Here is a 26,719-nt window from a genome sequence, read left to right on the forward strand (position 1 = left end):
ATGAGTTGAGTGATAAGAAATAAGAGACAGTCTGATGTTTTCCATCTGAATATTTCTGCTTTTATGTATAGTAACACCAAGAAACAATTATCTGAAGCCATATTTTAGCATTTTTAGATAGGCAGAAAATAATGCATTATTCCTTCATTAAAGCAGCAGAACATTGTTTACACGACATAAAAAGGAATGTTACTTAAACTACATCCTGCAACATGCCCTACAGCTGTTACAAACATTTTAATTCAAGAAAACCCATGTAAAGTGGATGTCAAACAAAGACTAATAAAATGATTTAAGCACTTCATGAACTGGAGGTAAAATGTTCATGGTTCATTACCTCAATGAGCACACATTCATGCTGAGAGATCCTTTTGTAAGGACGCAGGCAAGTAATTTCTTAAATTTATTAATCTTTCATTGCTCTCTGTTTATTTCAAGTTTGATAGACTCTTGCATTTGTGTCAGTTTTATGTAATCAAAAAACAACTGGAGGTACATCTATACTATCCGTCGGATTGGTGGGTAGTGTTCAATGTATCGGGGATCGATTTATCGTGTCTCGTCTGGATGCAATAAATCGATCCGCTGATCGGCGCCCGTACTCCACCTCAGCAGGAGGAGTAAGCGGAGTCGACAGGGGAGCTACATCACCTGTGAAGTTGCATATCTTAGTTACACACACACACACACACACACACACACACACACACACACGTGCGTGCGCGCTAGTGTAGCCCAGGCCTGGGAGAGGGGGAGATAAAGACTTGACTTGTGAAAGTGAAACTTTGATGAAACCACAGCATGGTAAATCAATTTGTTTGTACTAGTAATGTTGACAGTGTCATTTTTGGAGGAATAGCATGAAGATATTGCTGCATAAAACTATATTTAAATATAGCAGTTAGACAAATTCAAAAATGCAGATTTTTGGATTAATATTGTTATGGCATAGTTAATGCATTCTTGGGGCCTATGTGCTAAAGTCTGCCTGATTCTCTATCAAACATTGATCTTGCTATAAGTAAGGCTCATACTTTCGGCAGGGCCTTGGCTATCCTGTGCTGAATTGCTAAAAGGTAGTGTCCATGCCACCACCATTTCATATAGTTCAGATAGTGCTCTTGATTAAGTCTTTGTTCTTATGATTTAAAGCCGTGATTGTTTGACTATTTAATCATTTTCAGCAGACTAGTTGCTCAGTGAATAAGTATGTGAAGGTATTCATCATTGCGGTGCCCTAATAGACCTTTTGATGTTCACTCAGAGAAACACTCAAACTTACTTCCAGGGCTTTGTGCATGGCCCATAGTATTTGTTTAACCAGTTTTTGATCATGTATTTGTTGCACAGTACTAATAAACCAAATGACCATTAGCAGTGCTGTGCAAAAAAATGACCAAAAAGCAATTGGCAAGTGTTTACCAACTGCTCTGAGAATTTGCTTTTAAAATCAGAGATACTCAGAACCTCACACTGGAGCATAAGCTATCAGAAGGAAAAATAAAACTCTGAACTGAATTTTTAATGCATAAACAAGATGAAGTTTACAAGATTAAAATTTTTGATTTATAGTGTAACAGGAGTTGGTCCCTGCAGTACCAGGGAGGGAGAAATGGACGGGTGTTTAAAGATAAAGAGTCAGTGGCTTCTTGTTCTAGCAAAATATTGGTTCCATCTACTCATTCCCAGTGTTTCAACTGCTTAAGAAGGAATCTTGAGCTTCACTCACATCTATGAAAGTAGAAAAGGAACCACAGATTAAAGGTCTTTCTTGGAAGGGGCCTTAGTGGCTAATGAGTATGAAAAGGGATGATAGGTCCTTCAGGTTCCTCCTGCTAAGGCAGGGCAAACTTTTTGGCCCGAGGGCCACATCTGGGTGGGGAAATTGCATGCAGGGCCATGAATGTAGGGCTGGGGCAGGAGGTTGGGGTGCAGGAGGTTGTGTGGTGTGCGGGAAGGATCTCAGGGCAAGGGGTTGGGGTAGAGGAAGAGTGCAGGGTGTACGAGAGGGCTCAGGGCAGGGGGCTGGGGTGCAGGAGAGGGTGCACAGTGCAAGAGGGGGCTCAGGACTGGTACAGGGAGGGATGCAGGGTGCAGGAGAGGGGTCATGGCAGGGGATTGGGGTGCAGGAGGAGTGTGAAGTGCAGCAGGGGGTTGGGGTGCAGGAGGAGTGTGAGGTGCGGCGAGGGTTGGGGTGCAGGCAGGGGGCTTGGGGCAGGGAATTGGGGTTCAGGAGAGAGGCACAATGCAGCCAGGAGCTCAGGGCAGGGGGTTGGGGTGCAGGAGGGGTGTGAGGTGCTTTGGGGGCTTGGGGCAGGAGGGGTAGAGGCAGTGTGTGGCAGGGGGCTCAGGGCGGGAAGTTAGGATGTGAGGTGCAGGAAGTGTTCGGGGTGTGGGCTCCAGCCCAGCACCACTTACCTGGAGCGGCTCGGAGTGGAAGCAGCATATACCGGGGCCGGGGCAGGCTCCTGAGAACTGTGGCCAATGGGAGCTTTGGGGGAGGTACCCACAGGCAAGGACAATGCACTCAGCTGTCTGCCCCCCTCTCCCAGGGGCTGCAGGGATGTGGGGCCGGCCGCTTCTGGGAGCGGCGTGGGGCCCAGGGTGCCACTGGAGTGGCAATCACGCCGGCAGGATCCAAAGCCCTGAGGGGCCAGATCTAGCCCGCGGACCGTAATTTGCCCACCTCTGAGCTAAGGACTTATCAAAAATTAAATTAAAGACTTGTCCTTAGATCTGACGGGGGGGAAACAGTTCTTTGGATCAGAGTTTATCAATTCCCTCTTCTGAGTGTGGGACTATGGAGTTGTTCCAAATACAGCCAGTTGAAAAATGAGAGGGAAATTTTCAAAATCCACACACACTGCTGCTTTTTCTGTCAATTGATCAGTTCTACTCCTGAGACCAACAGTAAAGGAAATCCTTGGTGCCTTATTCCGGTTTTTTAAAGTACAAAAATACTGGCAACATTTTAATAGCTCAGATAATTTAGGAACCGATATTCCAAATCAGGTAAGATGTTGGATCCAAAATTGGTTCCAATTATGCCCTGGAGCAGTTGTTGGTGGAAGTTAGAACTTCTTAGGATTCATGGCAGTAAGTTCTTTTTCCTGCTCTGGGTCTTCAGGGTGGGTGGCTTTCTCCTTTTGTCTGCTTTGTCAGGTTGAGCACATATGATTTCTCTAGCTTTTTGGCACAGGACTTATATTTCTTGTAAATGCTTCTCTTGAGGGCCCTTCAAACAGAAGATATCTTTCCATCTAAGCTACAGGAAGTAAACAAAAAGGGAAAAGTCTTTTCTTTCTTTTGCAAATTGCCTCTGCAGATCCTAACTCTTGGGAAAACATGCTTTGGCATCATGTATTGAGACCTGTCTAGAAAACGGTGTCCCTTGAGGTTGTGAGCGTTTCCTTGTATATCCAACATTTAATTGTTATGGCCCTATCTACCCTTAGTTTCTTTCCTACACTGTAAACAGCAGCTTTCTGAACTATTATTTGATTACAACTATTATTGTCTACTTTGGTAATAACCTTGCCACTTCATTTCATAGGGTATAGATTAAACTGTAGTTTTAAGAAGCTAGTAACTGCTAATAGTTTAGTGTTTAATTTAGGTCTCTGTTGTTATGAAGCCCTAGACTGGTTGTTTGCTCTGTTGCCAATTATCCCCATGTGGACCCACATAAAAAATTCCAGATTTGAATGGTATATATCAAATGACAATAAAATGCCCATAATGAACCACCACACCAGATACATTCAACCCTGGGAGAAAACAACTCTTTCTAGAGAGTTCCTAGCATGTACTGGCTTTTCCTCCTTTGACCTGCCTTCCACAGCAGCAAAAAGATCTATTGAAAGAAAGGAATCCAAAATTTGAAAGGCCAGCTAAACACCACTGGGTGCCTCTCCTCCAACTGAGCACCATGAGAGAACCCACCAAAACATTTCTAGGGCTTGGTTCATGGGTCCAGCTACAATTTTTATACCTGAGAGAAGTTTTTTCCTTCTCCCAGTCCAACTGCCTGATAAGCATCCTAGAAAATCAAGTCCATGTTAACAAGAGGTCCAAATTCTCTCTAGACGTTCCCTCAAGCAGTCTTTGTGTCACTTACCACAGCCAGATCTGTGGCACTTCCCATCACTCTCCCCCCACTACTAATTGATTTTTAAATCTCTGGCTTTTCTTAAGGTGTTCAGGCTAAGATGTTAGATTTACCTTTTGAGGGACTGGGCTTGTTCATCATAAAGAGTGACAAAGTTTGGAGAAGAAAAAAAAAGTAGTGAATACCAATTTAGAGTATATGTAGCATAAAAAAAACATATAGGGGCCACGATCCACACTACTTTCACTTGATTCAGCAGGAATTTTTCAAGTTTAAGTTTTTCTTAGTTAATAGGGAACGGACTGGAACCTTAGTAAATATTTTGACTCAAAATATTTAATCATGTGAAGATAAGTAGTTACATATGTTTGTAACAATTTAATCTAAAGTAATCAACTTTTAAAATCTTTTATTTGCACATTAAAAGTATTAAAAGAGATTGATTAAATAATTTCTTTTCACGCAGGTATGGGATGGTACAAAATGTCCCTACCCATCTTGGAAGGTGCTTGTGGAAGAAAGTGACCTTGAAGGAGATAAAGTTCTCATCTGTCGGCTGAGAAATCTGATTGTAGACATTCTAGTTTACGATAACCATGTGAAACTGGCAAAATCACTGAAGGTAACAGAGAACTCAGTGTTTTTAACTTTAATTTTACTTGATTTTTTTCGTTTTGTTTTGGATTCACTTAATGAAAGCTAGCTACTCACTTCTACAGGTGATGACTTAGTTTCCAATGTGCTTTTTATCCTTTACAGTCTTTCCCATACATGCTATTTTAGTGCAGACCACTTTCAGCAGGTGTGAAACAGCTTCCTTACCTTAAAATCACAATGAAAAATTATCCTTCCAATTAAACAGCTCTTTCCAGACATTGAAATGTCATGCACTGCCATGTGAACATACTGCATTATGGAAAATGTATTCTATAGTTGAAAATTGTTTATTGGAACTGATGTAAAATGAGGTTAAATTTGAAGCCCAATTAAATGATAATTTTACAGTCTATAAAAGGGTATTTTATATTCTATGAACTCTGCTGCATTCTGTAAAACTTACCTTGTTTTAGTGGGTCAGTAATGTTGATTATACTTACATAGGGAAAAGAACAACATAATTAAATGTTTGATCTTTAGCAACAGTGCCATCTTGCTTCTGATTAGCAGAAAATGTAGCTTTCATTTTACAGCATGACTGCTGCGGTTACGCTATTTAAGTTATCCTCGTTTTTCTGATCAATTTTATAAGTGATTGAGGAGTGTGGGGAGTGTAAAGATATATTTTTATCTGACAAATATTAATTCAGCATTATGAGTAGACTTAAAATCAATTTACAATACTGACACTTTAATAAAGATAGACATGTTCATGAGTAATTTGCAAATGACAAGATGGCTCTTGTTTATGTAAAAATTGTTAACTATGTTTGGTCACACAATTATTTTTATTGATCTTAGATATTTTCCAAATATAGATTTCTCTTGCTAAAAGAGTCACTCCAAAAGCAGTGTTGAACAGTAGTCTGAAAATTAGGAGGGGAAAGTCTACATTTTCTATGATTCTAAAGATGATCAGTTTTCTTTTACTGTGAAGTCTTGGGCGTTTATAACGCGTGCGCGCTCTTGCTCTCTCTCTTTCCCCCCTTCTCAGCCAGTAATGTTTGTAATAGAAGTTTCCCCTCCTTAATCTAGGTTTTAATATAAGAACTTAATACATGGGGTGGTTTCATGAGCTGCCTCTACTTTTGCTCCCATTTATCTCTTCCTGCTTCTTTCTTGTATCTCATACATCTGTGTCTTTCCTAGGAAATTGTATTGTGTTTATAGATTTTTAGGCCAGAAGCAATCATGATGATGATCTAATCTGACCTCGTGTAATACAAGCTATAGAATTCACCCAGTAGCATAACCAAGGCCATATAATTTCACCCCCTTATGTTATTGAGATGTTACAGTGGTAACCATCACTCATTAGTCAGTCTGGTGTGAACTAGCTGTGGTTAAATGCTGCTGGACCTAGTTTAACTAGTTTACACAGTGCTGACTCTGTCTTGTTCTTGTCTGCTGACCAGCAAGTGATGATGTTCCTATCATCTGTTTTGTCTGCTCACAGTCGCATAGCATGATTAGATTTCCAGGTGAAGACAAGCCCTAGGAAAGTCTCTCCAGACACAATTTAGTCAAACATCTTTCAGAGACAGAATGTGATATCTATGCTTTCCTGCCCTGTTTGGCCCAGCATGCATGAGCCATAGGATGATATTTTGAACCTAATACAGAGTAACAATAAAAGGGTTTTGCTAATCCTATGCAAGACAAGGTTCCTACCCCAAGAACCTTGCAGTAAAAATACAGATAAAGGAGATGAGGAGGAACATCTTCGGGGGACACTTGAGACATTTTGAATACCAATATTGTAAAATTGTAATGAGTTATGCCAGATATGCCATGTAAGGTATCTGTAAAAATGTTACAATTTGCCAAGGACAATAATCTTGTTTATATGTTTGTATCACCTTTGTATTGTGGGTTATAGATATGTATGTATGTATGTATGTCTGTATTTCAAGACTTGTGCTATGCTTCTGGGTGACACCCCCAGACAGTTTGGCATCAGCACTGCCTAGCCTGCTTGATGGCCCATTAAGGACTATTGGCTATACAATTGACCCATTGAGAGAAGGCAAGGCCTTATGACTCAGAAGGCATGCAGGGACATGTTTATGGACAGAACTCTAAGGTTTCCAGGCTATGTGCTGGGCAGCTTGTGTTTGAGGTAGCACAAGCTGCATGGCAAAAGACTATAAAACGCAGCTGCATCTTCTCCATTTTGTCTTCATTCCTGCTTCTTACCTCTGGAATAACCTTTCTGCAAACAAAGCTCTGAACAAAGGACTGAATGACCTATCCAAGCTGTGGATGTGTTCTAATCTAGTGGGACTTTCAAGCCAGCAAATTAAGTGATACTGCTAGGAACCTGATATATGGACTTCGAAATCTTTGTATGTATGTGATTGTTTTACTATTTAAAATCTCTCTCCTTGTTCTTCCTTTTTTCTTTATAATAAACCTTTAGTTTTAGACACTAAGGGAATTGGCTGGCAGGGTGGTATTTTGTATAAGATCCAAACCTTTACTGACATGGTGATATGGCTGACCTTTTGGGGTCAGAAGAACATTTTGTATATGTGAGCAGAGTTTTTTAAATAATGTCTCACTGAACTGGGCCTAGGTGCTGATTGGGAGGCAGAGAACTGGAATGCAATCAAGGGTGCTGTGTGATTTCTTTTTTTGTTTCTTGATAACCAGTGTGGGGATCTGAAGCACAGTTTGTGACTTGTTGGGGAGTTTAACTTCAGTGTTACCCACCAGCATTGGGAATATCTGCTCTCCCTTTTGCAGCCTACCCTGATGTTAGCGTTTCCAGTGAGGGCTCCCCAGGCCCACCAGGTCACACACATGTAAAAAGAATGTGTTTTACATGATTAGGTTTGGTACATATCTTGTAGGTCCAGATTGTTGTGTGTATGTTTGTTGCAATTTTATGAGTATATATCTTTGAAATTTCTATTGCGAGCAAAAGTAGATCTATCTTAGGTACTTATATGGCCCATGATACCATAGTATCTGAACACCTCCCAATCTTTGATGTATTTATCGTCAGGTACGAAAGTGCTATTGTCCCCATTTTACAGATGAGGAACTGAGGCACAGATACTAGGTGACTTGCTTGTGGTCACACAGGAAATCTGTGGTGGAGCAGGGACTTGAACCCTGGTCTCACAAATCCCAGCCTAACCACTGGGCAATCCTTTCTCTCTGACTGGTAATAGAAGACTAGCCAAAATAACTGAATTTCTAGGAATTTCTAGATGGTTTGGACCTTGGGAGAATGGAGACTGTTCAAGTGTAGTGTCACTGTGGGAATGGGGGATGTTTAAGATGTTGATGGTGATGAAGAAAAAGGGTTTGGTAGATGGAAAAAGTTAATAAAGCAAAATGCAGTAATGGGAAGTGCAGTAGAAAATGAGAATGCATAGCAGCAGAGGTAGAATGTATTGCATCTTATTAGAAGGATTGGTGAAGGGAAAGATGGGAAGAAAGGAGGGAGACCTGAGAAGAGGAGACTGCATTATGCACATCCTTGTTATCTCTTTCCTGAGCAAGACTTTTGGCTGTAGAGAGAGAGAAAGGAAGGGACACATTTTTTGTGTGTGTTGTAGATGAAGAAGTGACTACATTTTGCACAAATTTGGATTTGAAACTAGGAGGACAGGAAGAGTATTGGAAAATTATCCCAAGATTGTGAACCTGCAAAGTTCAGGTGCTGTGCCTGCCCAAAATATTGATGTCATTGTATGATTAGTCAAGTAAGTATTCATCTATTGCTGGAATTCACTAGAATTTTTATGACATGTATTTTCTTAACTACAGGCTAAATCAGAATTATAGGCATTGAGCCTTCTTTGTATTCATCTACAGCAGGCCTGCACAACATGTAGCCTGGGGGCCGCATGCGGCCTGCATGGGCTCACTGTGCAGCCCGTGGGGGGTGAGTAGGTGGGCTAACTGTGCGGCCCGTGGGGGGGGAAGTAAGGCAAGTGGCGGGGGGGGGGGGCGAGCCAGGGGGGTGGGGGGCTTGGAGGAGGTGGAGTGTGGGGGGGAGGTGAGCCAGTGGCAAGGGGAGAGGGGCTGAGAAGGGGAATGACGGGTAGTGGGTGGGGTGAGTGGGCGAGCCAGGGTGTGGGGGCTTAGGAGGCGATGGGCGGGCAGTGGGGGGGGGCGTGGGAGGCAACCGGGGGGAGGGGGAGGCTGAGGGAAGGCGAGCGAGGAAAGCAGATGGCTGACGCTGTTCTTTTCTGATCGGTCTGGCCCCATCCCTTGCTCCAAGGGTTGCAGCTGTCTGGAGTGCTGCCTTTCAGGCCTTTCCTCAAGTCAACACCTCATCATGTCAAAGGGCAATTGGATTAAGCAAAGTGGAGGAAAGATCTTATTCTACTTCCTAGCAAAAAAAGAACATTTTCTTTTTACCTTAATGATATACTTAGGGCCTGCTATACATATTACAAGGTTCAAGTACCGTTGTTCTGGTGGGGGGCAAGCGCTGGGGAGGAGGGTTTGTTTCTGCGGGTGGGGGGTGCTGGGGGTTGGGGGTGGGGGGGGGGGGGGGGTATTGTGTTTTGGGGGGGCTTCGCGGCACTGGGGAGGACATGTGGGTTCGCCCCTCAGCTGTTTTCTTTGGAGTAATATGGCCCTCACCGCTTTACGAGTTGTGCAGGCCTGATTTGCAGACTTTAATTTTTGCTATAGTAGGTAGTTTTTAATTTAGGTGAGATTACAGTAAAAATGTGGATTCCAGCTGCTGCATGCTGAAATTTTATAAATCTTTGAAGTTTAATGTTTGTGTGCACTCAGTTTTGCTTATTTGTCAGATAGAATAGACTCATAATTAAAACTTTGGGTGTTCTTTGTAAAAGGCAGAGATTCTTTATTAAAGGGTTTGCTATACATTTGAGGGGATGTTTGCAAGAGATTGTAACTGAAATAATCTAAGGTCATATTATTCTGTGTAATACGTCATGCAATACAGGCTTTTGTAATGCACAGATAAGGAAATCACCTAATTCTGTGCATAACTCTGAGCACATGCTTAAAGTCCTTTTGAAGTCAATGGGATTTAAGTAAAAATCTAAGTGCTTTCCAGAATAGGTATTAACATAAAAATGCCCTTAATAGGTATTGTAATTTTGGAGGTGTTTTGGCGATTTTAGGATATTAGAACCAATAAAATACTACACTATTTGTCTTTGCCATTGAAATTCCTTTAGAATTGTGTTTTCATGTGAATTGCTGTTAAAATGGTAGGTTACACTTTCCAGTATCATCATGTACCATTTGGAATAACAGCAGCAGCTCTGAATAATGATGTTTTAATGTAAAAATAACCCACGTTACGCAGACTTGTTATCAAGAGATCAATAGCAAAGAGTGTATGAAAAAAAATTATTTTATTTTAAAATTATATGTATTTGAGAGCATTCTGACAAGGAGCAAGAAAAGCTCGTAATAGAGAAATTGGGTAGTGCATTATAGTCAATTTATAACAAATCATGAAGCATGGCATCAGAATATATTCATGCTTATTCCCTGCAAGAGTTTGTAAAAACAGCTATATTGTCTTTCAATGTATGCTAGAGAGAACTAAAGATCTGAGTATATTATATACATCTTTTTTCCAGTAAGATTATGAATAGGGTTTTCTGTTGAGAAAACTAAAGATTAGTAGACTATGACTACACTGTAATTATTACTGATAAATAGGCTTTATTTTATATAGCTCTTCACCATTGCTGCATTGGGAGAGATGTTAATGTACATTGTCCTAGCGGGTGCTCCAGTATTTATTGCACCAGCAAGCACATTATCTCTTGGAATATAAGAAAACAGTGCACCTTCTGAACACATGCAGAAAGGGCTACATCCAGAGAGGTAGACAGTCAGGCAGGGCCATGGTCCTTCCTCACCCCGATTTCTTTTTGTGTGTGTGTGTGTGTGTGTGAGAGAGAGAGAGAGAGAGAGAGAGAGAGAGAGAGAGAGAGAGTTCTACATCTCACTTGTGAAGGACTGGGCACAATTTAATCCATTATGTATTGCGATGTAGAATCTGGATATGACAGAACGGTCAGCAATGTATGTTAAAAAGAAATCATTTTGAGTTTGGCAAGTAGATTAAAAAGTTATATTTGCTTACTGGTACCATAGAGATCTCCAAAGTTAATTGGAAACTGATCATCTCAGATACCAGTGTTCACTAATTGTTGGCCAGTATTGGCTTTTTAATGACTGCCACTCTAAATGTTCTTTAAAATACTGTGCATTCTTTTTAACAAACGTAGGCATTGTCCTGTGTGGTTTAAGATAGTGTAGAGAACTTGGTTTCCTGAAAAGTTGCTTTAGCTTTTACTTGCCTTAAATATCTTATGTAAATTTGTTATTTATCATATATTTTATTTGTAACATTTTCTTTTATCATCTGTTGTTTTTAGAATCATCATCTATGAATTATTGGTACCTACTTCTGGTATGTTCTTGAATGCTATCTGGAATGTTTTGTTGTTGATTTCCATTTTGATGTTTCTTTAACTTTTTTTTTAAACATACTTGTCGTAGAGGTGCCAGTTGTAGTTAATTAAGAGGATTGTTCTAGTTCAGGTGAGGAGAGCTGTTTCTTGTCTCTAGTCATTGACATCTATAATTGAAGATGTCAGTTATGAAGACTGATAGTGTCAGTGTTCTTTTTAATATTTTTTTCCCAGTGGATTATATGTTAGCACCAGCTAAAATATAAAGAAGTGTCATATGCTTTTTCTACAAGCATTCTCTGAATTGGGAGGTGATATTACTTAGCATGTTCAAAGCTTCTTGCTTAACGTGGTGCTAACAATATGCAATGCTGCCTCCCAAAGGAATATATATATATTACACTTTCTTATATAGTGTATAATCAGCTAATGTTATACTGGGTTGATATTCATAACCTGTACAACTGTTTTAATATATGACGCTGCTGATTATATCACTTTAGTTGGAAGCAGTTATCAAATGTCTAAAACAAATTAATAGTATTACTAAGAATGAAAAGACATGTATGTGGATGTGATCAAAATATAAATTTGGGGGGAAGCAGTCCCTTGTAGTGATTAAAAAACTGGAGAGGTTCATTTAATCATTCATTAAGATAGTACCATATGTAGTTCGATTTGACTTCGTCTGAAGTACAACACAACATCCATCCTTAATGTATTACGATGACATTGAGTACTGCTAGCTTGCAAACTCCTGTCTGACTTTTAATCCAGCAGTTTCACTTCTCTTTTGCTTGGGTGGAAAGACTAATGATGGTAAATATCTAGTTCCATGATACGCGATTTTGAGCTCCATGGAGCCAGCTGGAGCAAAAATAGCTTTATAAATTACTCATTTGGCTCTCTAATTGTAGTTACAAGTTTTTTTAAAAAAAGATCAGATCCAAAATTCACATTTAACTGCCTGAAATCTTAGTAGAATCTCACTTTTAATCTGGTGGGGGGGAAAAAAGCAGCTCAGAGCTAATCATACAGTTAGATTTATACCTTTAGATCATTTGATATGAGGACAAATACAGCACTTACCGTAACTATTAAAAATTAATTCAGCTCAGAAATTTTTGCTATCAGGCATATTTTATAAGATGGCTTCTCTTGTATATTTTATAAAGATTCAACTCCAAAAAAAGTTTCAGAGTAGCAGCCGTGTTAATCTGTATCCGCAAAAAGAACAGGAGTACTTGTGGCACCTTAGATACTAACAAATTTATTTGAGCATAAGCTTTCATGGGCTACAGCCCACTTCATCAGACACATAGGCTGGAACATATAGTGAGGAGATATATATACATACAGAGAACATGAAAAGGTGGGAGTTGCCAAAAAAAAAAAAATCTCTTTTATACAAGGGTCTTTCATTTATGTATGATTCAGACTAAAACTCCAGGCTAAAAATCAGAAAAAGAGGAATTCATGTTTTCCCATACCTGGGCGATTGGTCAGTGAAGGGGACAAGTCTTATGACCACATACACTTACATAGTTCAGCATGCAAGATTGCTCCTTTGTTCCCTTCAAGAGTTGTTGAAGTTGGACTATTGCCCAAATTGTCAGGCATTGAATGGGCTTGTCCAAGTGCCTCTGGCAATTCCTCATTCTTTTCAGTGGTGGGCAGTTCAGAATAATGTATGCCAAGGTGTTCCCTTTGCTCATTTCCCCACCTCCTCTCCCCAAACAAGACCATAAATACTGGTGCTTACACAATAAATTGGGGAGTACATCTGGGGGAATTGAAGATACAAGGTTTGTGGATGGAGCAGGAAGCATCTTTTCATATCAGCTTCAGGCCATTTACATGCATGCAAGGTATTTTGAGCACCAATCAAGGATGTGGCAATTCACATACTCCCTGACAACACCGTGATGTATTATGTGAACAAGCAAGGGGGAGCTCACTCCAGTCAGCATTGTCAGAAGGTAATGAAATTGTGGAGAGAACATTGAAGAGAACATCACTCCCATAGCCATTTATTTACCAGGGGCCCAGAATTACTTGGCCAATCATCTAATCAGGAACTTCTCCCTGAATAATGAGTGGTCTGTAAAGATCAGTGTGCTGAAGTCCATCTTCAGACAATGAGGCACTCCTACTACAGGCCTGCTTGCAATGGAGGACAATAAGAAGAGCCATCACTTTTTTGCTCTCATGCAGGTCTCAGTCCAGGTTACCTGACTGACACATTTCATCTGAATTGTGGATCGGTCTTGATGTATGCTTTCCTCCCTGATCCCAGTCACTCCTCAGGTCATCCTCAAGCTGAAGATGGATCATGCCAGACTGATTGATTCTCATTACACTAGCTTGGCTGAGACAGTGCTGGTTTTCTGACTTCCTCAGTCCCTCTGTTCATCCACTCCATTCCTCTTCCTTGTTGTACTGCTCTACTGACTCAGATTTTGCATCCAGCCCTGCAGTCTGCACCTCGCTGCATAGATATTGCATGGCTAGATAAGGAGAAAGCGTGCTGTTCTGCATTTGACAGTTTCTCCTTAATAGTAGAAAGCCCTCTACTAGGGTTATGTATTTAGTTAAGTGAAATTGTTTTTCAACTTGGTCCCTGGCCTGGGGAGTTCAACTGAACAGACCTGCATTCAGGACATTTTGGAGTACTTATTATCCCTTCAGTCCTCTTTCCTGTCAGTCAGTTCATTGAAAGTCCACTTAGTGGTGATTTCGGGATTTTATCCTCCAGTTCAAGTAAATCAGTTTACACAAACTCCATGGTAGTTGGATTTCTGAAAGGGATCACTCATCAAAGTGATTTCTCTGTGGAACCTTAACATTGTGTTGGCTGGTCTCATGGGTGCCCCCTTGGCAACTTGTTTTCTATCTCTCCTATGCCAAAAGGCAGTGTGTCTTGTTGCCCTAACTTCCATGAGAAGAGTTAGTGAGCTTCAGGTCCTAACGGCAGACCTTCTGTATACCCAGTTTTTCAAGGACAAAGTGGCCTTGAGACCTCATCTAAAGTTTTTGTCACAATTTCATCTTAACCAGACAATTTGCTTACCTGTTTTTTTTTCCAGACCTCATTCAAATGTTGATGAACAGCATCTTCATTCCTTGGATGTGAGGTGATGCTTAGAATTTTACTTGGAAAGAACTAAGCCAATTTTTCATCACTACTTCTTCTTTCTGTTTCATTTGTGGATTACAGAAAGGTCAAACAGTCTCCGCACAGACGATTTTCAGATGGATAACAGCCTGTATTACAATGGCTTGTGGGATAGCTCAGACTTAACTTCCGCAGAGGCAAGGGGCCATTTGATAATGTCCCACAGATCATGTTTCTCAGTGATGTTTTGATATTGGACATTTGCAGGGCTGCTACTTGGTCTTCCATACATACTTTTACCAAGCATTATTCTATTACAACTGCATCCAGATCAGATGTGAATTTTGGAAAGGCAGTCTTTCAGATGCTCTTTAAGTAGACTCAGAGCCCCACCTCCTTCTGATACTGCTTATGACTCACCTGAGTGGAATGCAGGTCTGCAACCACTCAAAGAAAAGACTGGTACTTACCTGTACTGTATCTGTTCTTTGAAATTTGGGTACAGATATGTATTCCATGCTCCACCTTTTGTCCCCTCTGCATCAGAGTCTCAATTCTTGACTTTCAGTGCAAAGGAACTGAGAAGGGTCGGCACCTTATATTCCTTGGGGAGGAGATAAGGGGCCAGTGGGTATGACTGCCACCCTCTGAGTACTGCTAGGCTACCTTCTCTGGCTTTGGTGCACAGGGCATGCACACATCCGAGTGGAATATGTGCATGCACCCACATTTTGAAGAACAACAATTTATAGTACTGTAGTAAGGTAAGTAGTCATTTTTTCCACTGAGTTTAGGAGTTGGTTTTGTTTTTTAAGTTGCTATCTGTATAGCACTACAAGGCTATGCAACAGCATCCTTATGTTTTGTGTGTATCAACTTTTGAGATTTCTCATACTTCACTCTAAGTCTGATGCAAAGAATTCCATACAAGTAAGATGTATTCTTTCAAAATTACTCACATTTTTCTTTGACCTTGTACCTTTCTTAATTTGACAGCTTCTCAGCTGTTTCTAATTGGCTTTTTTCTGGCTTCCCTGATCTCACTGCAGGATTAATCCTGTTTACTCTTGGATTATTCTTATCCTGTTTTTAGTTTGAGTTAATGGTGAGGTTGATGATTTTGTAGGTCATGGGTCTTACAAATGCTTTCACAGCACGGACTATATCTTAATAGGGAGATTATTTCATGAACCAGCTCCTTTCACGTTCATAATTGTTTCACCAGCTTCCCTTTATTCTTGATACCATTGTACCAGCAATTAAAGCAATTGTTTGTATGTGGTGGGAGAAAGTAATATTAGGGTAGGTAATTAATAAGTATGTATTAAACTGTATTTTATTAACTTTTTAAGGTGGAAACAGGGAAGTTCCCACAACAACAACAAAGCTCCTAGGATGTGAACAAAATTATGCATGTGAATAGTTGCAGTGGGCCCACTCTCATGCTTAAATACTTTGGCATATTGGGGCTCAGAGCAAGAATGAAAAGGAAAACAAAAGAAGTTCAGAGAAAGGGAACCTGGCCTTTCCTCTCCCTCAAGTAGAGTTCTGTTTTCTTTGGAAGAATCAGATTCTGTGTACTAAATTGTTTTTTTTCTTTTTTCTTCTCATCCCAGTATTCTAGTGGCCTGGTGTTTAGGCTGATCCCAAGAAAAGAGCAACTGGCACCAGCCAAAACTCTGCCTCTGCTGCCTAGTACATACTTATCCCTAACTCAACAAGATTAATCACTCAGTCATCACATATCTCAGACTTTCCTCTGCACCTACTCAGTAGGCCAAAAAAAAGTAAAAATATATTGTTCATTGCTTTTACACACACACACACACACACACACACACACACACACACACACACACACACACACACACACACACACACACACACACACACACACACACACNGATTAAAAAAAATACAAATTAGATTATTGGGTGACCAAGCACAAATGACTCTAAATGTATCAGATGGAAGTTATCCCCATATTTTTAGGGGCTTGCCTTATCCACTAGATGATTTCTCATTGAAGTTCAGGCTGTTCATTTCACGCTTATTCCTACTTTGCTAAGAATTAACCTGTAAAAAGATTTATGCTTAAACTGAGTCTGGGGAAAACGGAACTGAAACAGCAAAATCTCCAGGTTGCCAGTTTGCTTAAGTAGTGACATTTTCCCACTTCTCTCTGGTTGGATTCATATGTTTAGCTTCTACTGAGCTGCTCCATATGGATAAATTGGAGGTTCATGCAGTCATCTCACTATACCAGTACTTGGAAAGCTGGGGAAAAACAAATACAAGCATTTATCTTTCTAAACACTGTTAGAGGGCTTTTCCTTCACCCTCCCACTTCCCTGGTTCTTGTCATGCAGACAGCAAGCAGCAAAAGAACAGAAGTCCTAAGTGCAGGCAATGCGATGTTTACTGGGGTTAGTTTGCAAACAAGCATATTCCGAAGCCCTTCACATCAGTCGGACTTATCTCTATACACCTATAGTGTGTTCCCCAGTGTTCCATTCCCAGCACTAACGCTGCAGAGCATTTACCCCGTGTCCCCCTTCCCAGCTCTGATACTGCAGAGCCTTGCCTGTGTCCCTGTTCCCCATTCCCTGTTCCCCCCCTTAGCAAGCAGGATTCCAATTTCCCTTCGTGCCATTTCCTGTTTGACCCGTTTGTATAGTAATATTCTCAGCTATACCTTAATCAATTATTTTACTGAAAATTTAACCAACCAATCGAAACATATTGTAACATAATTCTCTAGCCAATTATATCTCACTACCCTAATTAACTTACACCTTAGCAAAATTGATTATACAGCAGACAGAAACAATTGGAGAACCAGAGACTCATAGACTTTAATGTCAGAAGGGACCATTATGATCATCTAATCTGACCTCCTGCACAATGCAGGCCACAGAATCTCACCCACCCACTTCCGTAACAAACCCCTAACCTAAGTTATTGAAGTCCTCAAATCATGGTTTAAAGACCTCAAATGCGTGGTTCTCTTTTCTGTCCTGCCATTTAGCTTCCCACTGAGTGATTAACAATAAAAAAGTGGGGGCCAAGAAGATAAAATAATATAGAAATGAGGGTTTCACAACCATTGATATTAACATTCCTTGCACTGCTATTATTTTTTACACAACTGTACCCCGATTACACTCTCATCTTGTATAATCAGAGGCAGTCAGGTTAAGTTCCAATAGAAGAAACTCCTTAAATTCCTTTAGTGATTTTGATTAACTCATCCAATAGTCAAATAATATAGATCAGAGTATCTGGTACCCGGAGCAGTCCTTTACAGACCATTCTGTGGGAAAAGGGCCCATTTTCCCTCAGAATAGCTATAAAGGCTCCTGGGAACAAACACATAGCGGTGGTAGTAGGCACCTGACCCCCTTATACAATCTGTTTAACTACCAGGGTTCCACTCAATGTGACTGTACCAAGTTGCACAAATAATTATATTTACATAACTGGGTTTTCTCATCAAACCAAAAACTTCCTTCTTGTGACACCACAACTGTTACTCTTTAACATCTTCACAACTGTTACCTTTTAACTTTTCCACAACTCCCAACCGGTTACTTCCCTCCAAATTCCCCCCAAACTCTGTAGTATTAATTTCTGCAAATATCTGCCTTTTACTTTGTGCTGTCTTTACCTTGGGATTGTTCAAAAAGGCAGTAAAAAAACTTTTATCAACTGGTTATGAATTTCTCAGTTCTCATTTCATTTTAAAAAAGAGAAGGAAAAAAAAGCTTACCACTGTTAACTTTCTGATGAAACTAATAAAATACTCTCTTAAAATACAAAGACATGAAATCAGATGGAGAAATCCCACTTTAAAAAAGAGAGGAAGAGGATTGGAAGAGGTTGTGAAAAATATAACGTAAACATCTCTGAATCCAAAGCTTTAAGTTGTGTGGGATGTTTATACATTTTCAAAGGAGGAAGAGACGGACAGCTTTCAGAAAGGGAGTAATTTCCACTCCATGGCACCTCCCTAGCAAAAGTGCAGTCTGTTGCTGACTTCCGACACAGTGGTAGAAAGTCTAAGCCAAACAGATAGTATAGAAGTTTGAAAAACACCACACTTCCAATTCATTGATGAAACACGTTTGCCCATTATCATTGATTTACTTCAAGACACATTCCAGGAATGAAGGGTAGCAATGTAATTTAGTGACTGGTCTGGCCTATAAAAAGACTACTGAGAGATCCAACATAAACACAACAGTCAGCTGTTTATTTTAAATTCAGCAGATAATTTAAGACTCTGATTAGAATAGTCTCAACTCTAAGGAAAGCCAACAGGGAGATTGGAATCTTCCTGCTTTGTCATTGGTGTCCAAATGTTCCTGCCATGAGGGCAGGGGACTGGACTCGATGACATCTCGAGGTCTCTTCCAGTCCTAGAGTCTGTGGCGGGGGGGGGGAAAAATGCACCTGGAATTGAATAAGCGCTGATGTACCAAACACCATCCCCAAAACAGGAGGTTTGAGAGTAAACAGTATAGGCAAGCTCTTCATTGTCCAGACTTGGTTCCTTATTAAAAGGAATGATCCCAGAATTTAAAGATAGTTGGCACTTTACCATTTGCTTAGTAAGTTGTTGATAATACCGGTCAGTAATGACAGCTAATGTTCAAATCTCAAATGACCAAGATGGAAAAACAAGTGGTTAACCTCACAGGAAACTCAGAAGACTATAGAATCTCTAGTCAGAGAATTAATTGAATGTAATCAGTGCATTTCAGGCCATTAGGATATCATAATCAAAAGCTCCAAAGAGACAAAGGAATCTCACAAAACTGGATGACAGGACAGCAAAATGGCAAATGAAATTCAATGCTGAAAAATGCAAAATAATGCACATAGGAAAACATAATCCCCACTATACATATAAAATGATAGGGTCTAAATTAACTGTTACCACTCAAGAAAGAGATCTTGGAGTTATTGTGGATAATTCTCTGAAAACATCCACTCAGTGTGCAGCGGCAGTCAAAAACAGCTAACAAAATGTTGAGAATCATTAAGAAAGGGATAGATAATAAGACAGAACATATCATATTGCTTCTATATAAATCCATGGTATGCCCACATCTTGAATACTGCATGCAGATGTGGTTCCTCCATCTCAAAAAAGATATATTGGAATTGGGAAAGGTTCAGAAAAGGGCAACAAAAATGTTTAGAGATATGGAACAGCTTCCATATGAGGATAGACTTTTCAGCTTGGAAGGAGACAACTAAGGAGGGGATATGATTGAGATCGATATAATCATGATCGGTGTGGTGAAAGTAAATAAGTGTTATTTACGTCTCATAACACAAGAACTAGGGGGTCACCAAATGAAAGAAATGGGCAGCAGGTTTAAAACAAACAAAAGGCAGTATTTCTTCACACAACACACAGTCAACCTGTGGAACTCTTTGCCAGAGGATGTTGCGAAGAGTTCAAGAAAAACCAAACTAGATAAGTTCATGGTGGATAGTCCTTCAATAGAATGGTCAGGGATGCAGGTCCCTGCTCTGAAATATCCCTAGCCTCTGTTTGGTAGAAACTGGGATTGAGTAACATGGAATGGACCATTTGATGATTTCCCTGTTCTATTTATTCCCTCTGAAGCACCTGGAATTGACCACTGTCAGAGGACAGAATACTGGGCTAGATGGACCATTGGTCTGACCCAGTATGACTCTCTTTATATCTAAGTCTGCTCTGGTTCTCCCAATTTAATTTGAAGAGTGTGATTTTTATTACAATAATTGTATGGTGTTTCTCAGTCATCAGTATGCTGAGTAGTGGGAGGTAGTGGATGGTGGTTTGGAAATAAAAATAAGTACTTTTTTTTTTAAAGATTTGAATAGCTTTTCTTTCAGCCTTCACAGTGTGCCAGTCAGTTTACCCATCATGCTACTGGAAAAATCATCATCTTTATTCACCATTCCACTTAACTGTATGCATATGTATTTCTCTCTTGAAAACTTGTATTGACTTCTGGTCTTAATCTGCATCAAGCTCAAACTCTTTAACTTCCTCTGCAAAGTTCTATACAGTGTCGCTCCTGACTACATTTCCTTTTCTTCAGCTACAACCTGTGTTCTGCCAGCTCATCACATTTCGATGCTTTGTTGATATCCTCCTCTCAGAAACAACTTTTTGCCTTCTGTCACCATTCTCCATATGCCAGGAATGCACACCCAGACACTTTGCACCTTGTAGACTCTTAAATCTGTCTTCAAGACTCATTAGTTTCGGTTAGTCCCTCACTATCTTGGGACTGGTTCTGTGCTTAGACAATTGCAAATCTCCCATTGATGTTTAAAGGTGCAGGCCATTATCTCCAGTCCCTTCCCTCTTGCTCCCTCAAATTTAAATATTTATCATGTAAGTGAACAAATGCAAAACACTTATTCATACATTTTTATTTTAAAAAAATAATTATCTAGGTGTGTAAGTAACAAAGAATGTCTCCTGAACTGTGACTGCACCCACTGTAAACTGTGATGCAAAACAAATGTGGCTATAAAAATAATGGGCCACACCATTAGTTAATATTAAGCTGCATAAATCCATTGGCTTCAATGGAGTTTTTCCAGTCTACACCTGCTGGGAATCTGGCCCAATAAGTGCTATGAGTGCACTAAAGAAATTTCTGCTAGTGTGGGCGATTCTGTGTTTAAACCAGGCAGTCAAAACAGAGCTTTTTAATTGTGACCTCTGCTATAGTGAGGTTAATCCAGTGTGAATTTAGAGTCTTCTGTAGTTTACATATGAGTCAAGTTTCAAAGGTACTTAGAACAAATATAAATCCAGATTATTAAATATTTGCAACTTAAAAGAAGACTGCGTAATTGTCAGCCTATCAACTGAATCCTGGCTGATGATTTTCAACGAGGATTTGGAAAACAGTAAATTATATTCCTAAATCATTAAAATAAGTCAAAGGAAAATGAGCAACATAGTTAACCCTCCAAAATTTGCCTACCTTATGAAAAAACTGCCATTTATTTTTGTTATAATAAAAAATAATCATTTTGAAAATATGTGAAACACCAGTAAGCCTCTGGAACCTCCTTTGTCTTTGAAGTCATTTTTATAAATAGATATAAAATTATTTTTGTAATTTGGCAAGAATGTGTTTTGAGATAACAGAACTGATTCTAAGCAAGGCAAGAAATACTGTGCCTACTGTTGACCCGTGGAGAGGAAGTCTGGCAGCATTAGAAGTAGTGACAAAGGTAGGGAACTGTGAAAAATATTGGTTCTTTGGTGCCCCAAAGTAGATTTGTTCACTGAACAATAAGATATGGTGGGGCGTGAAATTTATTGCATTAATTTACTCCTAGTGCTGTGGTGGACATGAAGCCAAACACTGAGTGCTATCAAATGAACCATGTATACATGAAAATTACAACACAGATCTGTCTCTGGAGAGTCTTACTGCAATTATAAAAATGTATTCTGTCCTTCCAGGGAGGAAGTCCTTGGGCTTGTTTGCTTTGTAGCAGCAACTTTGGTTGCATGGAGAGCAGAATTGATAGACTTTGCAGGAAGCCACATCCAGGCTTCCTCAACTGATGGGACAGTTGCACACTAGCTTAACACTGAGAGTAAAAGTAAATTGAAGTAAAAGTAAACAAGGGAGTTGATTCTGAGGATTCATAGGCTTTTTCTAGGAGAAAAGCATGACAATTCTATTCATTTTGTATTATGAAATCATGTGTTTTGTTTAGGTTGGAAGCTTTCTGAGAATTTACAGTCTGCATACAAAACAAGCCAGTGCTGAGAACCAGCCTAATGTTTCCTATGTAGAATTTCATCTTCATGGTGGCACCTGTTATGGTCGAGGAATTAGGGTCTTGCCAGAAAATAATCCAGATGTCAAAGAACTAAAAGCGTAAGTTTTGTAAATAATCTTTGAGACTAGTCTGGATGTTTTAAATGCAGTATTTTAGAATTTTAGTTCCAGTAAATATTAAGCTATTTACATTTGTAAGTGCTTTGGGGACTGATTACATGTAAGCACCTAGCGCTTCTGGAGTGGAATGAGGTTGCTGTTTGGCTCTGCCACACCATAGAACAGTTTTCAAAAGAGAGAAAGCAAGTGAGGATTAAATTTTCCAAATGAAACTGAGAGGAGTTTAGATTAACAAATCATAATGGTCCAAGTTATGATTTAGCCAAGCTAGCAGATGTTGTAAACATAATACTCTTTTTAAAAGTGACATGCAGCCTTTTAATGATGAAGGTGCCAATTCAGCAAAATAATTAAGCATTTGCTTCACTTAAAGCATGTGCTTAGGTCTAATTTAAGTCAGTGAGATTTAAACCCATGCCTAAGGCAAGGCACATCAATAAATACTTTATTGAATTAGGGCCTGTAGGCAAAGAATAGCTAAGGTTCAAGGCCTCAATTTTATATTTCATCAGAGAGTCTGCACTTCCAGCAGCATAGTTCTTTCTTGTGCTATATAGGATATTGATTCAGAGGCTCTCGCCTACTGCATCTTCAATAAACATGCCCTTGGATTCTTATCTGTTTTATGTCCATACAAGAGTTTCTATTGTAGCTAAACATCCTAGCTGATCTCTGTAAATAAAAGGTTCACCTTTTAGATCTGTTGAAAACCACAGAAAATGTATATATTTGTATCTTTAAAATTTTGTTCTTTATAGATTCATGGATTCTGTGAATCTCACAGAGTTTCAAAATGTGGAGAGCATGTCTTCAATGGAATTGGATGGCATTTTTAGCAATCTATCACGTAAGAGCAACTGGAAATTGATTCACTCCCTTTTGCTACCTAAAAATAGTACTGGTCATGTTATATTTAATATTGCTTTAAAGAAGACTTGTATCTCCCAAATATTTTTTGTTTAAAGAAGACTCCAAGATACATATGGACCTGTTAGACCAGAAACCAATATTCACTTATTCTTCTATCTCACAGCAGAAGTTTGTCATGCAAATGAATGTTTGTCATGTAAATAAATGAATGTTAAAAACAACTTGGTAAAGAGTTAATTTAAACACAGAGGGTAAGATCTTCACTTCACTTTAATGTAGCACTGTGTTCAAACAGCACTGTGTTAAAGCACACTAGAGAACATTTAGTGCGCACCAGCAGGGTACACACACCAATTAATGTGCAACTAGTGTGCTTCAGAAAGCACACCCTCATAGTGCATTACCCCACTGTGTGCAAGCCCTTAACAGGAAGCATGTTCATGAAAATCAGAATGCTGGTTTAACGAAACTCATATCAAAATTAAGGTCTCTACCTAAGAAAGAGGCTACCCTGTGCCTATGATGACACATAGGAATAGTAGCAAAATAGTCACTCCCTCTGTTTCGAAGAACTAAGATTCAAGAATCTGTTTTCCTTTCTGGGCATTTCACGAGTGTTACTTCCATTTCGTTCTACATATGTTACCTGCATAAATCTCTCAATCATCAAAAAGACAATAGACCCATATGAGCTAATATACAGATGTTTAAGGGAATGATGCTGTGGTTTTAGAAATTCAGTACATTTTTATTTTTTAAAAAGTTTGTAATTGGAGGGAGAAGTTTGCAGCTGCTATTGGATTTATACTTAATATACCTTCTTCGAGTGATTGCTCATGTGTATTCCACAGTAGGTGTGTATGCTCGCCACGTGCACTGGTGCTGGAAGTTTTTCATTTAGCAGTACCAGTACTGGGGGAGCACTGGAGTGGTGCTCTATATCGCGGTATAAGGGGAGCTACACACTCCCCCCACCCTCAGTTCCTTCTTGCCACCAGTGAAGGTGGTTGGAACTTCGTGTTCCAGCGGTGCTGCAGCCTTCTAATTGATCTTAGTGATACAATTGCTAGAGTTACTAGTTTCAGTTGTTAGAGTGGGCTCGGGCCATGCCCTGGGCCCCAGGTTTCAAGTCGTGTGACTCCTGTCGCCATTCCATGCCAAGGAGTGATCTGCATGCTGAGTGTCTCTGCTGTTTGGGCGAAATTCACGTGAGAGAATGCTGCAAGATCTGCAGGTCATTCAAGCCGTGGACTAAGAAGGAGAGGGACATCAGGCTTCGAGCACTCCTTATGGAATCGGCGCTGGCCCCAACTCCAGCGTGCCGAGCGGACTCGGCGCCCGGCACATCATCAGTGTGCAGCAGGCCCCCTCCACTAGCCGGCACCGCTCCCCCTCCAAGAAGCAAGGGAAGGGCTCCATCTCACAGCAGCACAAAGAGAAGGAAAGGGGAGAGGCTGGTCCCACGTCGGGCAGCCCTCAGTCTCTGCCTTGGGCCCAAAACCTCTGACTTGTGCTGAGCAGAGCAACCTGGCACCATCTGCACGCGCGTCTCCTGCGGTCAGGATGCCATCAACACCGGAGGCCCTACAGGCTGCACGGGACATTCTGAGCCTACCGGTACCCAGGGTGCTGCCGCTGATGGACCCTCGGTCCTGCAGCAAGCAGCCACTGGGTACTCGTCAGTCCCCCCTAGCGCGGCACAGCTCTCACTTCAAGGCCTGCTCCCTGCCTCGTTGGTCACACAGTGGCTGGTCAACTTGCAGTTCGTGCTCACCCTTGACGCCAACCAGGCTAATCGGTTCATCGCCTGGGCAGGAGTCTTGAGGGGCACAGGCACCAAGACAGGCGCCAGAGACACTCCTCATGACGCAGTTTCCGTAGCCAGTCCCGACACAATCAACGTCAGTGCTCCCACACTGCCAGATGTTACACATGGGGCTCCCCTCATGATTCTCTGGCACCGAAGCACCAAAGCTCACAGCGCCAAGGAGAGTACTAGAGCAGCACATCTGACAGGTACCAATTCTCGACGTTGAGGACCCAGTCCTGCAGAGGATGGCATAGCAAGCACTGCCACTCCTATGGGACTACGCTCAATGGTGACCTCAGCCTCGGCACCCAGTCCCCCACTTCTGGACTGCGCAGCTCCGCCGGACCAACCAGCGCCACTGGGTCCTCAGCTTGGGAAGTGGCAAGAGGCCCTGTGGCAGGGATAGTGGTGCCAATGGGCACCGTGGCTCCCTCAGCCTCCCCATCTCGGCCAAGGAGCAGATTGGCAGGCCATGAGTTGGCAGCTCAATGCCCAGATTCTGACCTGGGGGTCGATCGCCCAGTACCCACAGAGGCCCACAGCTCCGGGCTGGCTCTCTCACCGACGCCAGAGGACACCATAACAATACCCCCACCCTCTATCCCGCAGGGGGATTTTAAGGCACATCAAGACCTGCTAAAGTGGGTGGCGTCCAAACTCCAGCTGCAGGCCGAGGAGATGGAGGGCCCGTCCAACTCCCTTTTTAATGTACTGTCTTCCTTGGCACCGGGCCGTGTAGTACTACCCCTCCACCAGGGGGTGGCCAACATCTCCATCACCTTGTGGAAAACTCCCGCCTCCTTGGCCCCGATCTCCAAGAAGGATGAGAGGAAGTACTTCATGCTGGCCCAGGACCATGAGTACCTCTGTTCCCACCCAGCATCTAACTCGCTACTGGTGAAATTGTTAAACCATCGAGAGCAACAGGGACAGCCCGTGCACACCCCCAAGAACAAAGATGCCAGAAGACTGGACTCCTTCAGTAGGAAATTTTATTCCTGTGCGAGTTTCCAACTCAGAGTGGCCAATCATCAGGCCTTGCTGAGCCGCTATGATTTCCCCGCTATGATTTCAATCTATGGGAGTCCCTGCCAAAGTTCAAACCTCTCCTCCCACAGTGGGACAGAAAGGACTTGAAGGCTCTGATGGATGAGAGCGTGGTAGCAGCCAAAGTGGCCCTTCAGGCAGCATCAGACGCAGCCGACATGGCAGCTCGTTCGATGACATCCACAATATCTATGCACAGGGTATCGTGGCTCCTCCTGTCTGGGCTATCGGCAGAGGCCCAGTCCCCTATGCAGGACCTACCGTTCGATGGGAAGGCTTTGTTTGCAGATCAGACGGATGTCAGGCTGCATGGGATGAAAAATTCCCATACCATTCTGCAAACCTTGGGCCTCTACGTCCCTCCGGCTAAGGACAAGGCCAAACCGCAGCCGTCGGCTCAATCTGCAAGAAGCAGATACAAGCCCCCATACAAGAGGCCGAGAGACCAGAAGTTCCAGTCTCAGTGGCAGTCCCACTGTGCCCCGCAGCCAGGGCCCTCTAAGGTCAAAAGGCAGGGAAAAAGGCGGTTTTGACTATTTGCAGGGGGCACTGGGGCAGTTGCCAGGGAGACCCTCCTATTAATAAAGTTTGTGTTCTGCAACCGTTTGTCTGTCTTCTGCAGGGCGTGGTCCTGTATAACTTTGGACCAATGGGTCCTCAGCACCATTTCCAGGGGCTACACATTGCAGTTCAGCTCACCCCTGCCCAAGCTAGAGCAGTAGGTGGAGCGACTACTACACCTGGGGGCGGTGG

The 26,719-nt window shown here is 41.4% G+C and overlaps 1 protein-coding gene across 6 annotated transcripts in view; it reads left to right on the top strand.

Moving 5' to 3' along the window:
- POT1 (protection of telomeres 1) overlaps nucleotides 1–26,719 on the top strand; it is a 161,269-nt gene that overhangs the window by 107,141 nt on the left and 27,409 nt on the right. For all 6 annotated transcript variants that reach the window (XM_032800954.2, XM_032800960.2, XM_032800961.2 and 3 more), the window contains 3 exons: nucleotides 4,575–4,730; nucleotides 22,055–22,218; nucleotides 22,998–23,086. In XM_032800954.2, the coding sequence (XP_032656845.1) occupies nucleotides 4,575–4,730; nucleotides 22,055–22,218; nucleotides 22,998–23,086 (409 nt within the window). The remainder of the gene's footprint in view (nucleotides 1–4,574; nucleotides 4,731–22,054; nucleotides 22,219–22,997; nucleotides 23,087–26,719) is intronic.

The sequence above is a fragment of the Chelonoidis abingdonii genome, chromosome 1, assembly GCF_003597395.2.
Source record: "Chelonoidis abingdonii isolate Lonesome George chromosome 1, CheloAbing_2.0, whole genome shotgun sequence".
Classification (NCBI taxonomy): domain Eukaryota; kingdom Metazoa; phylum Chordata; order Testudines; family Testudinidae; genus Chelonoidis; species Chelonoidis abingdonii.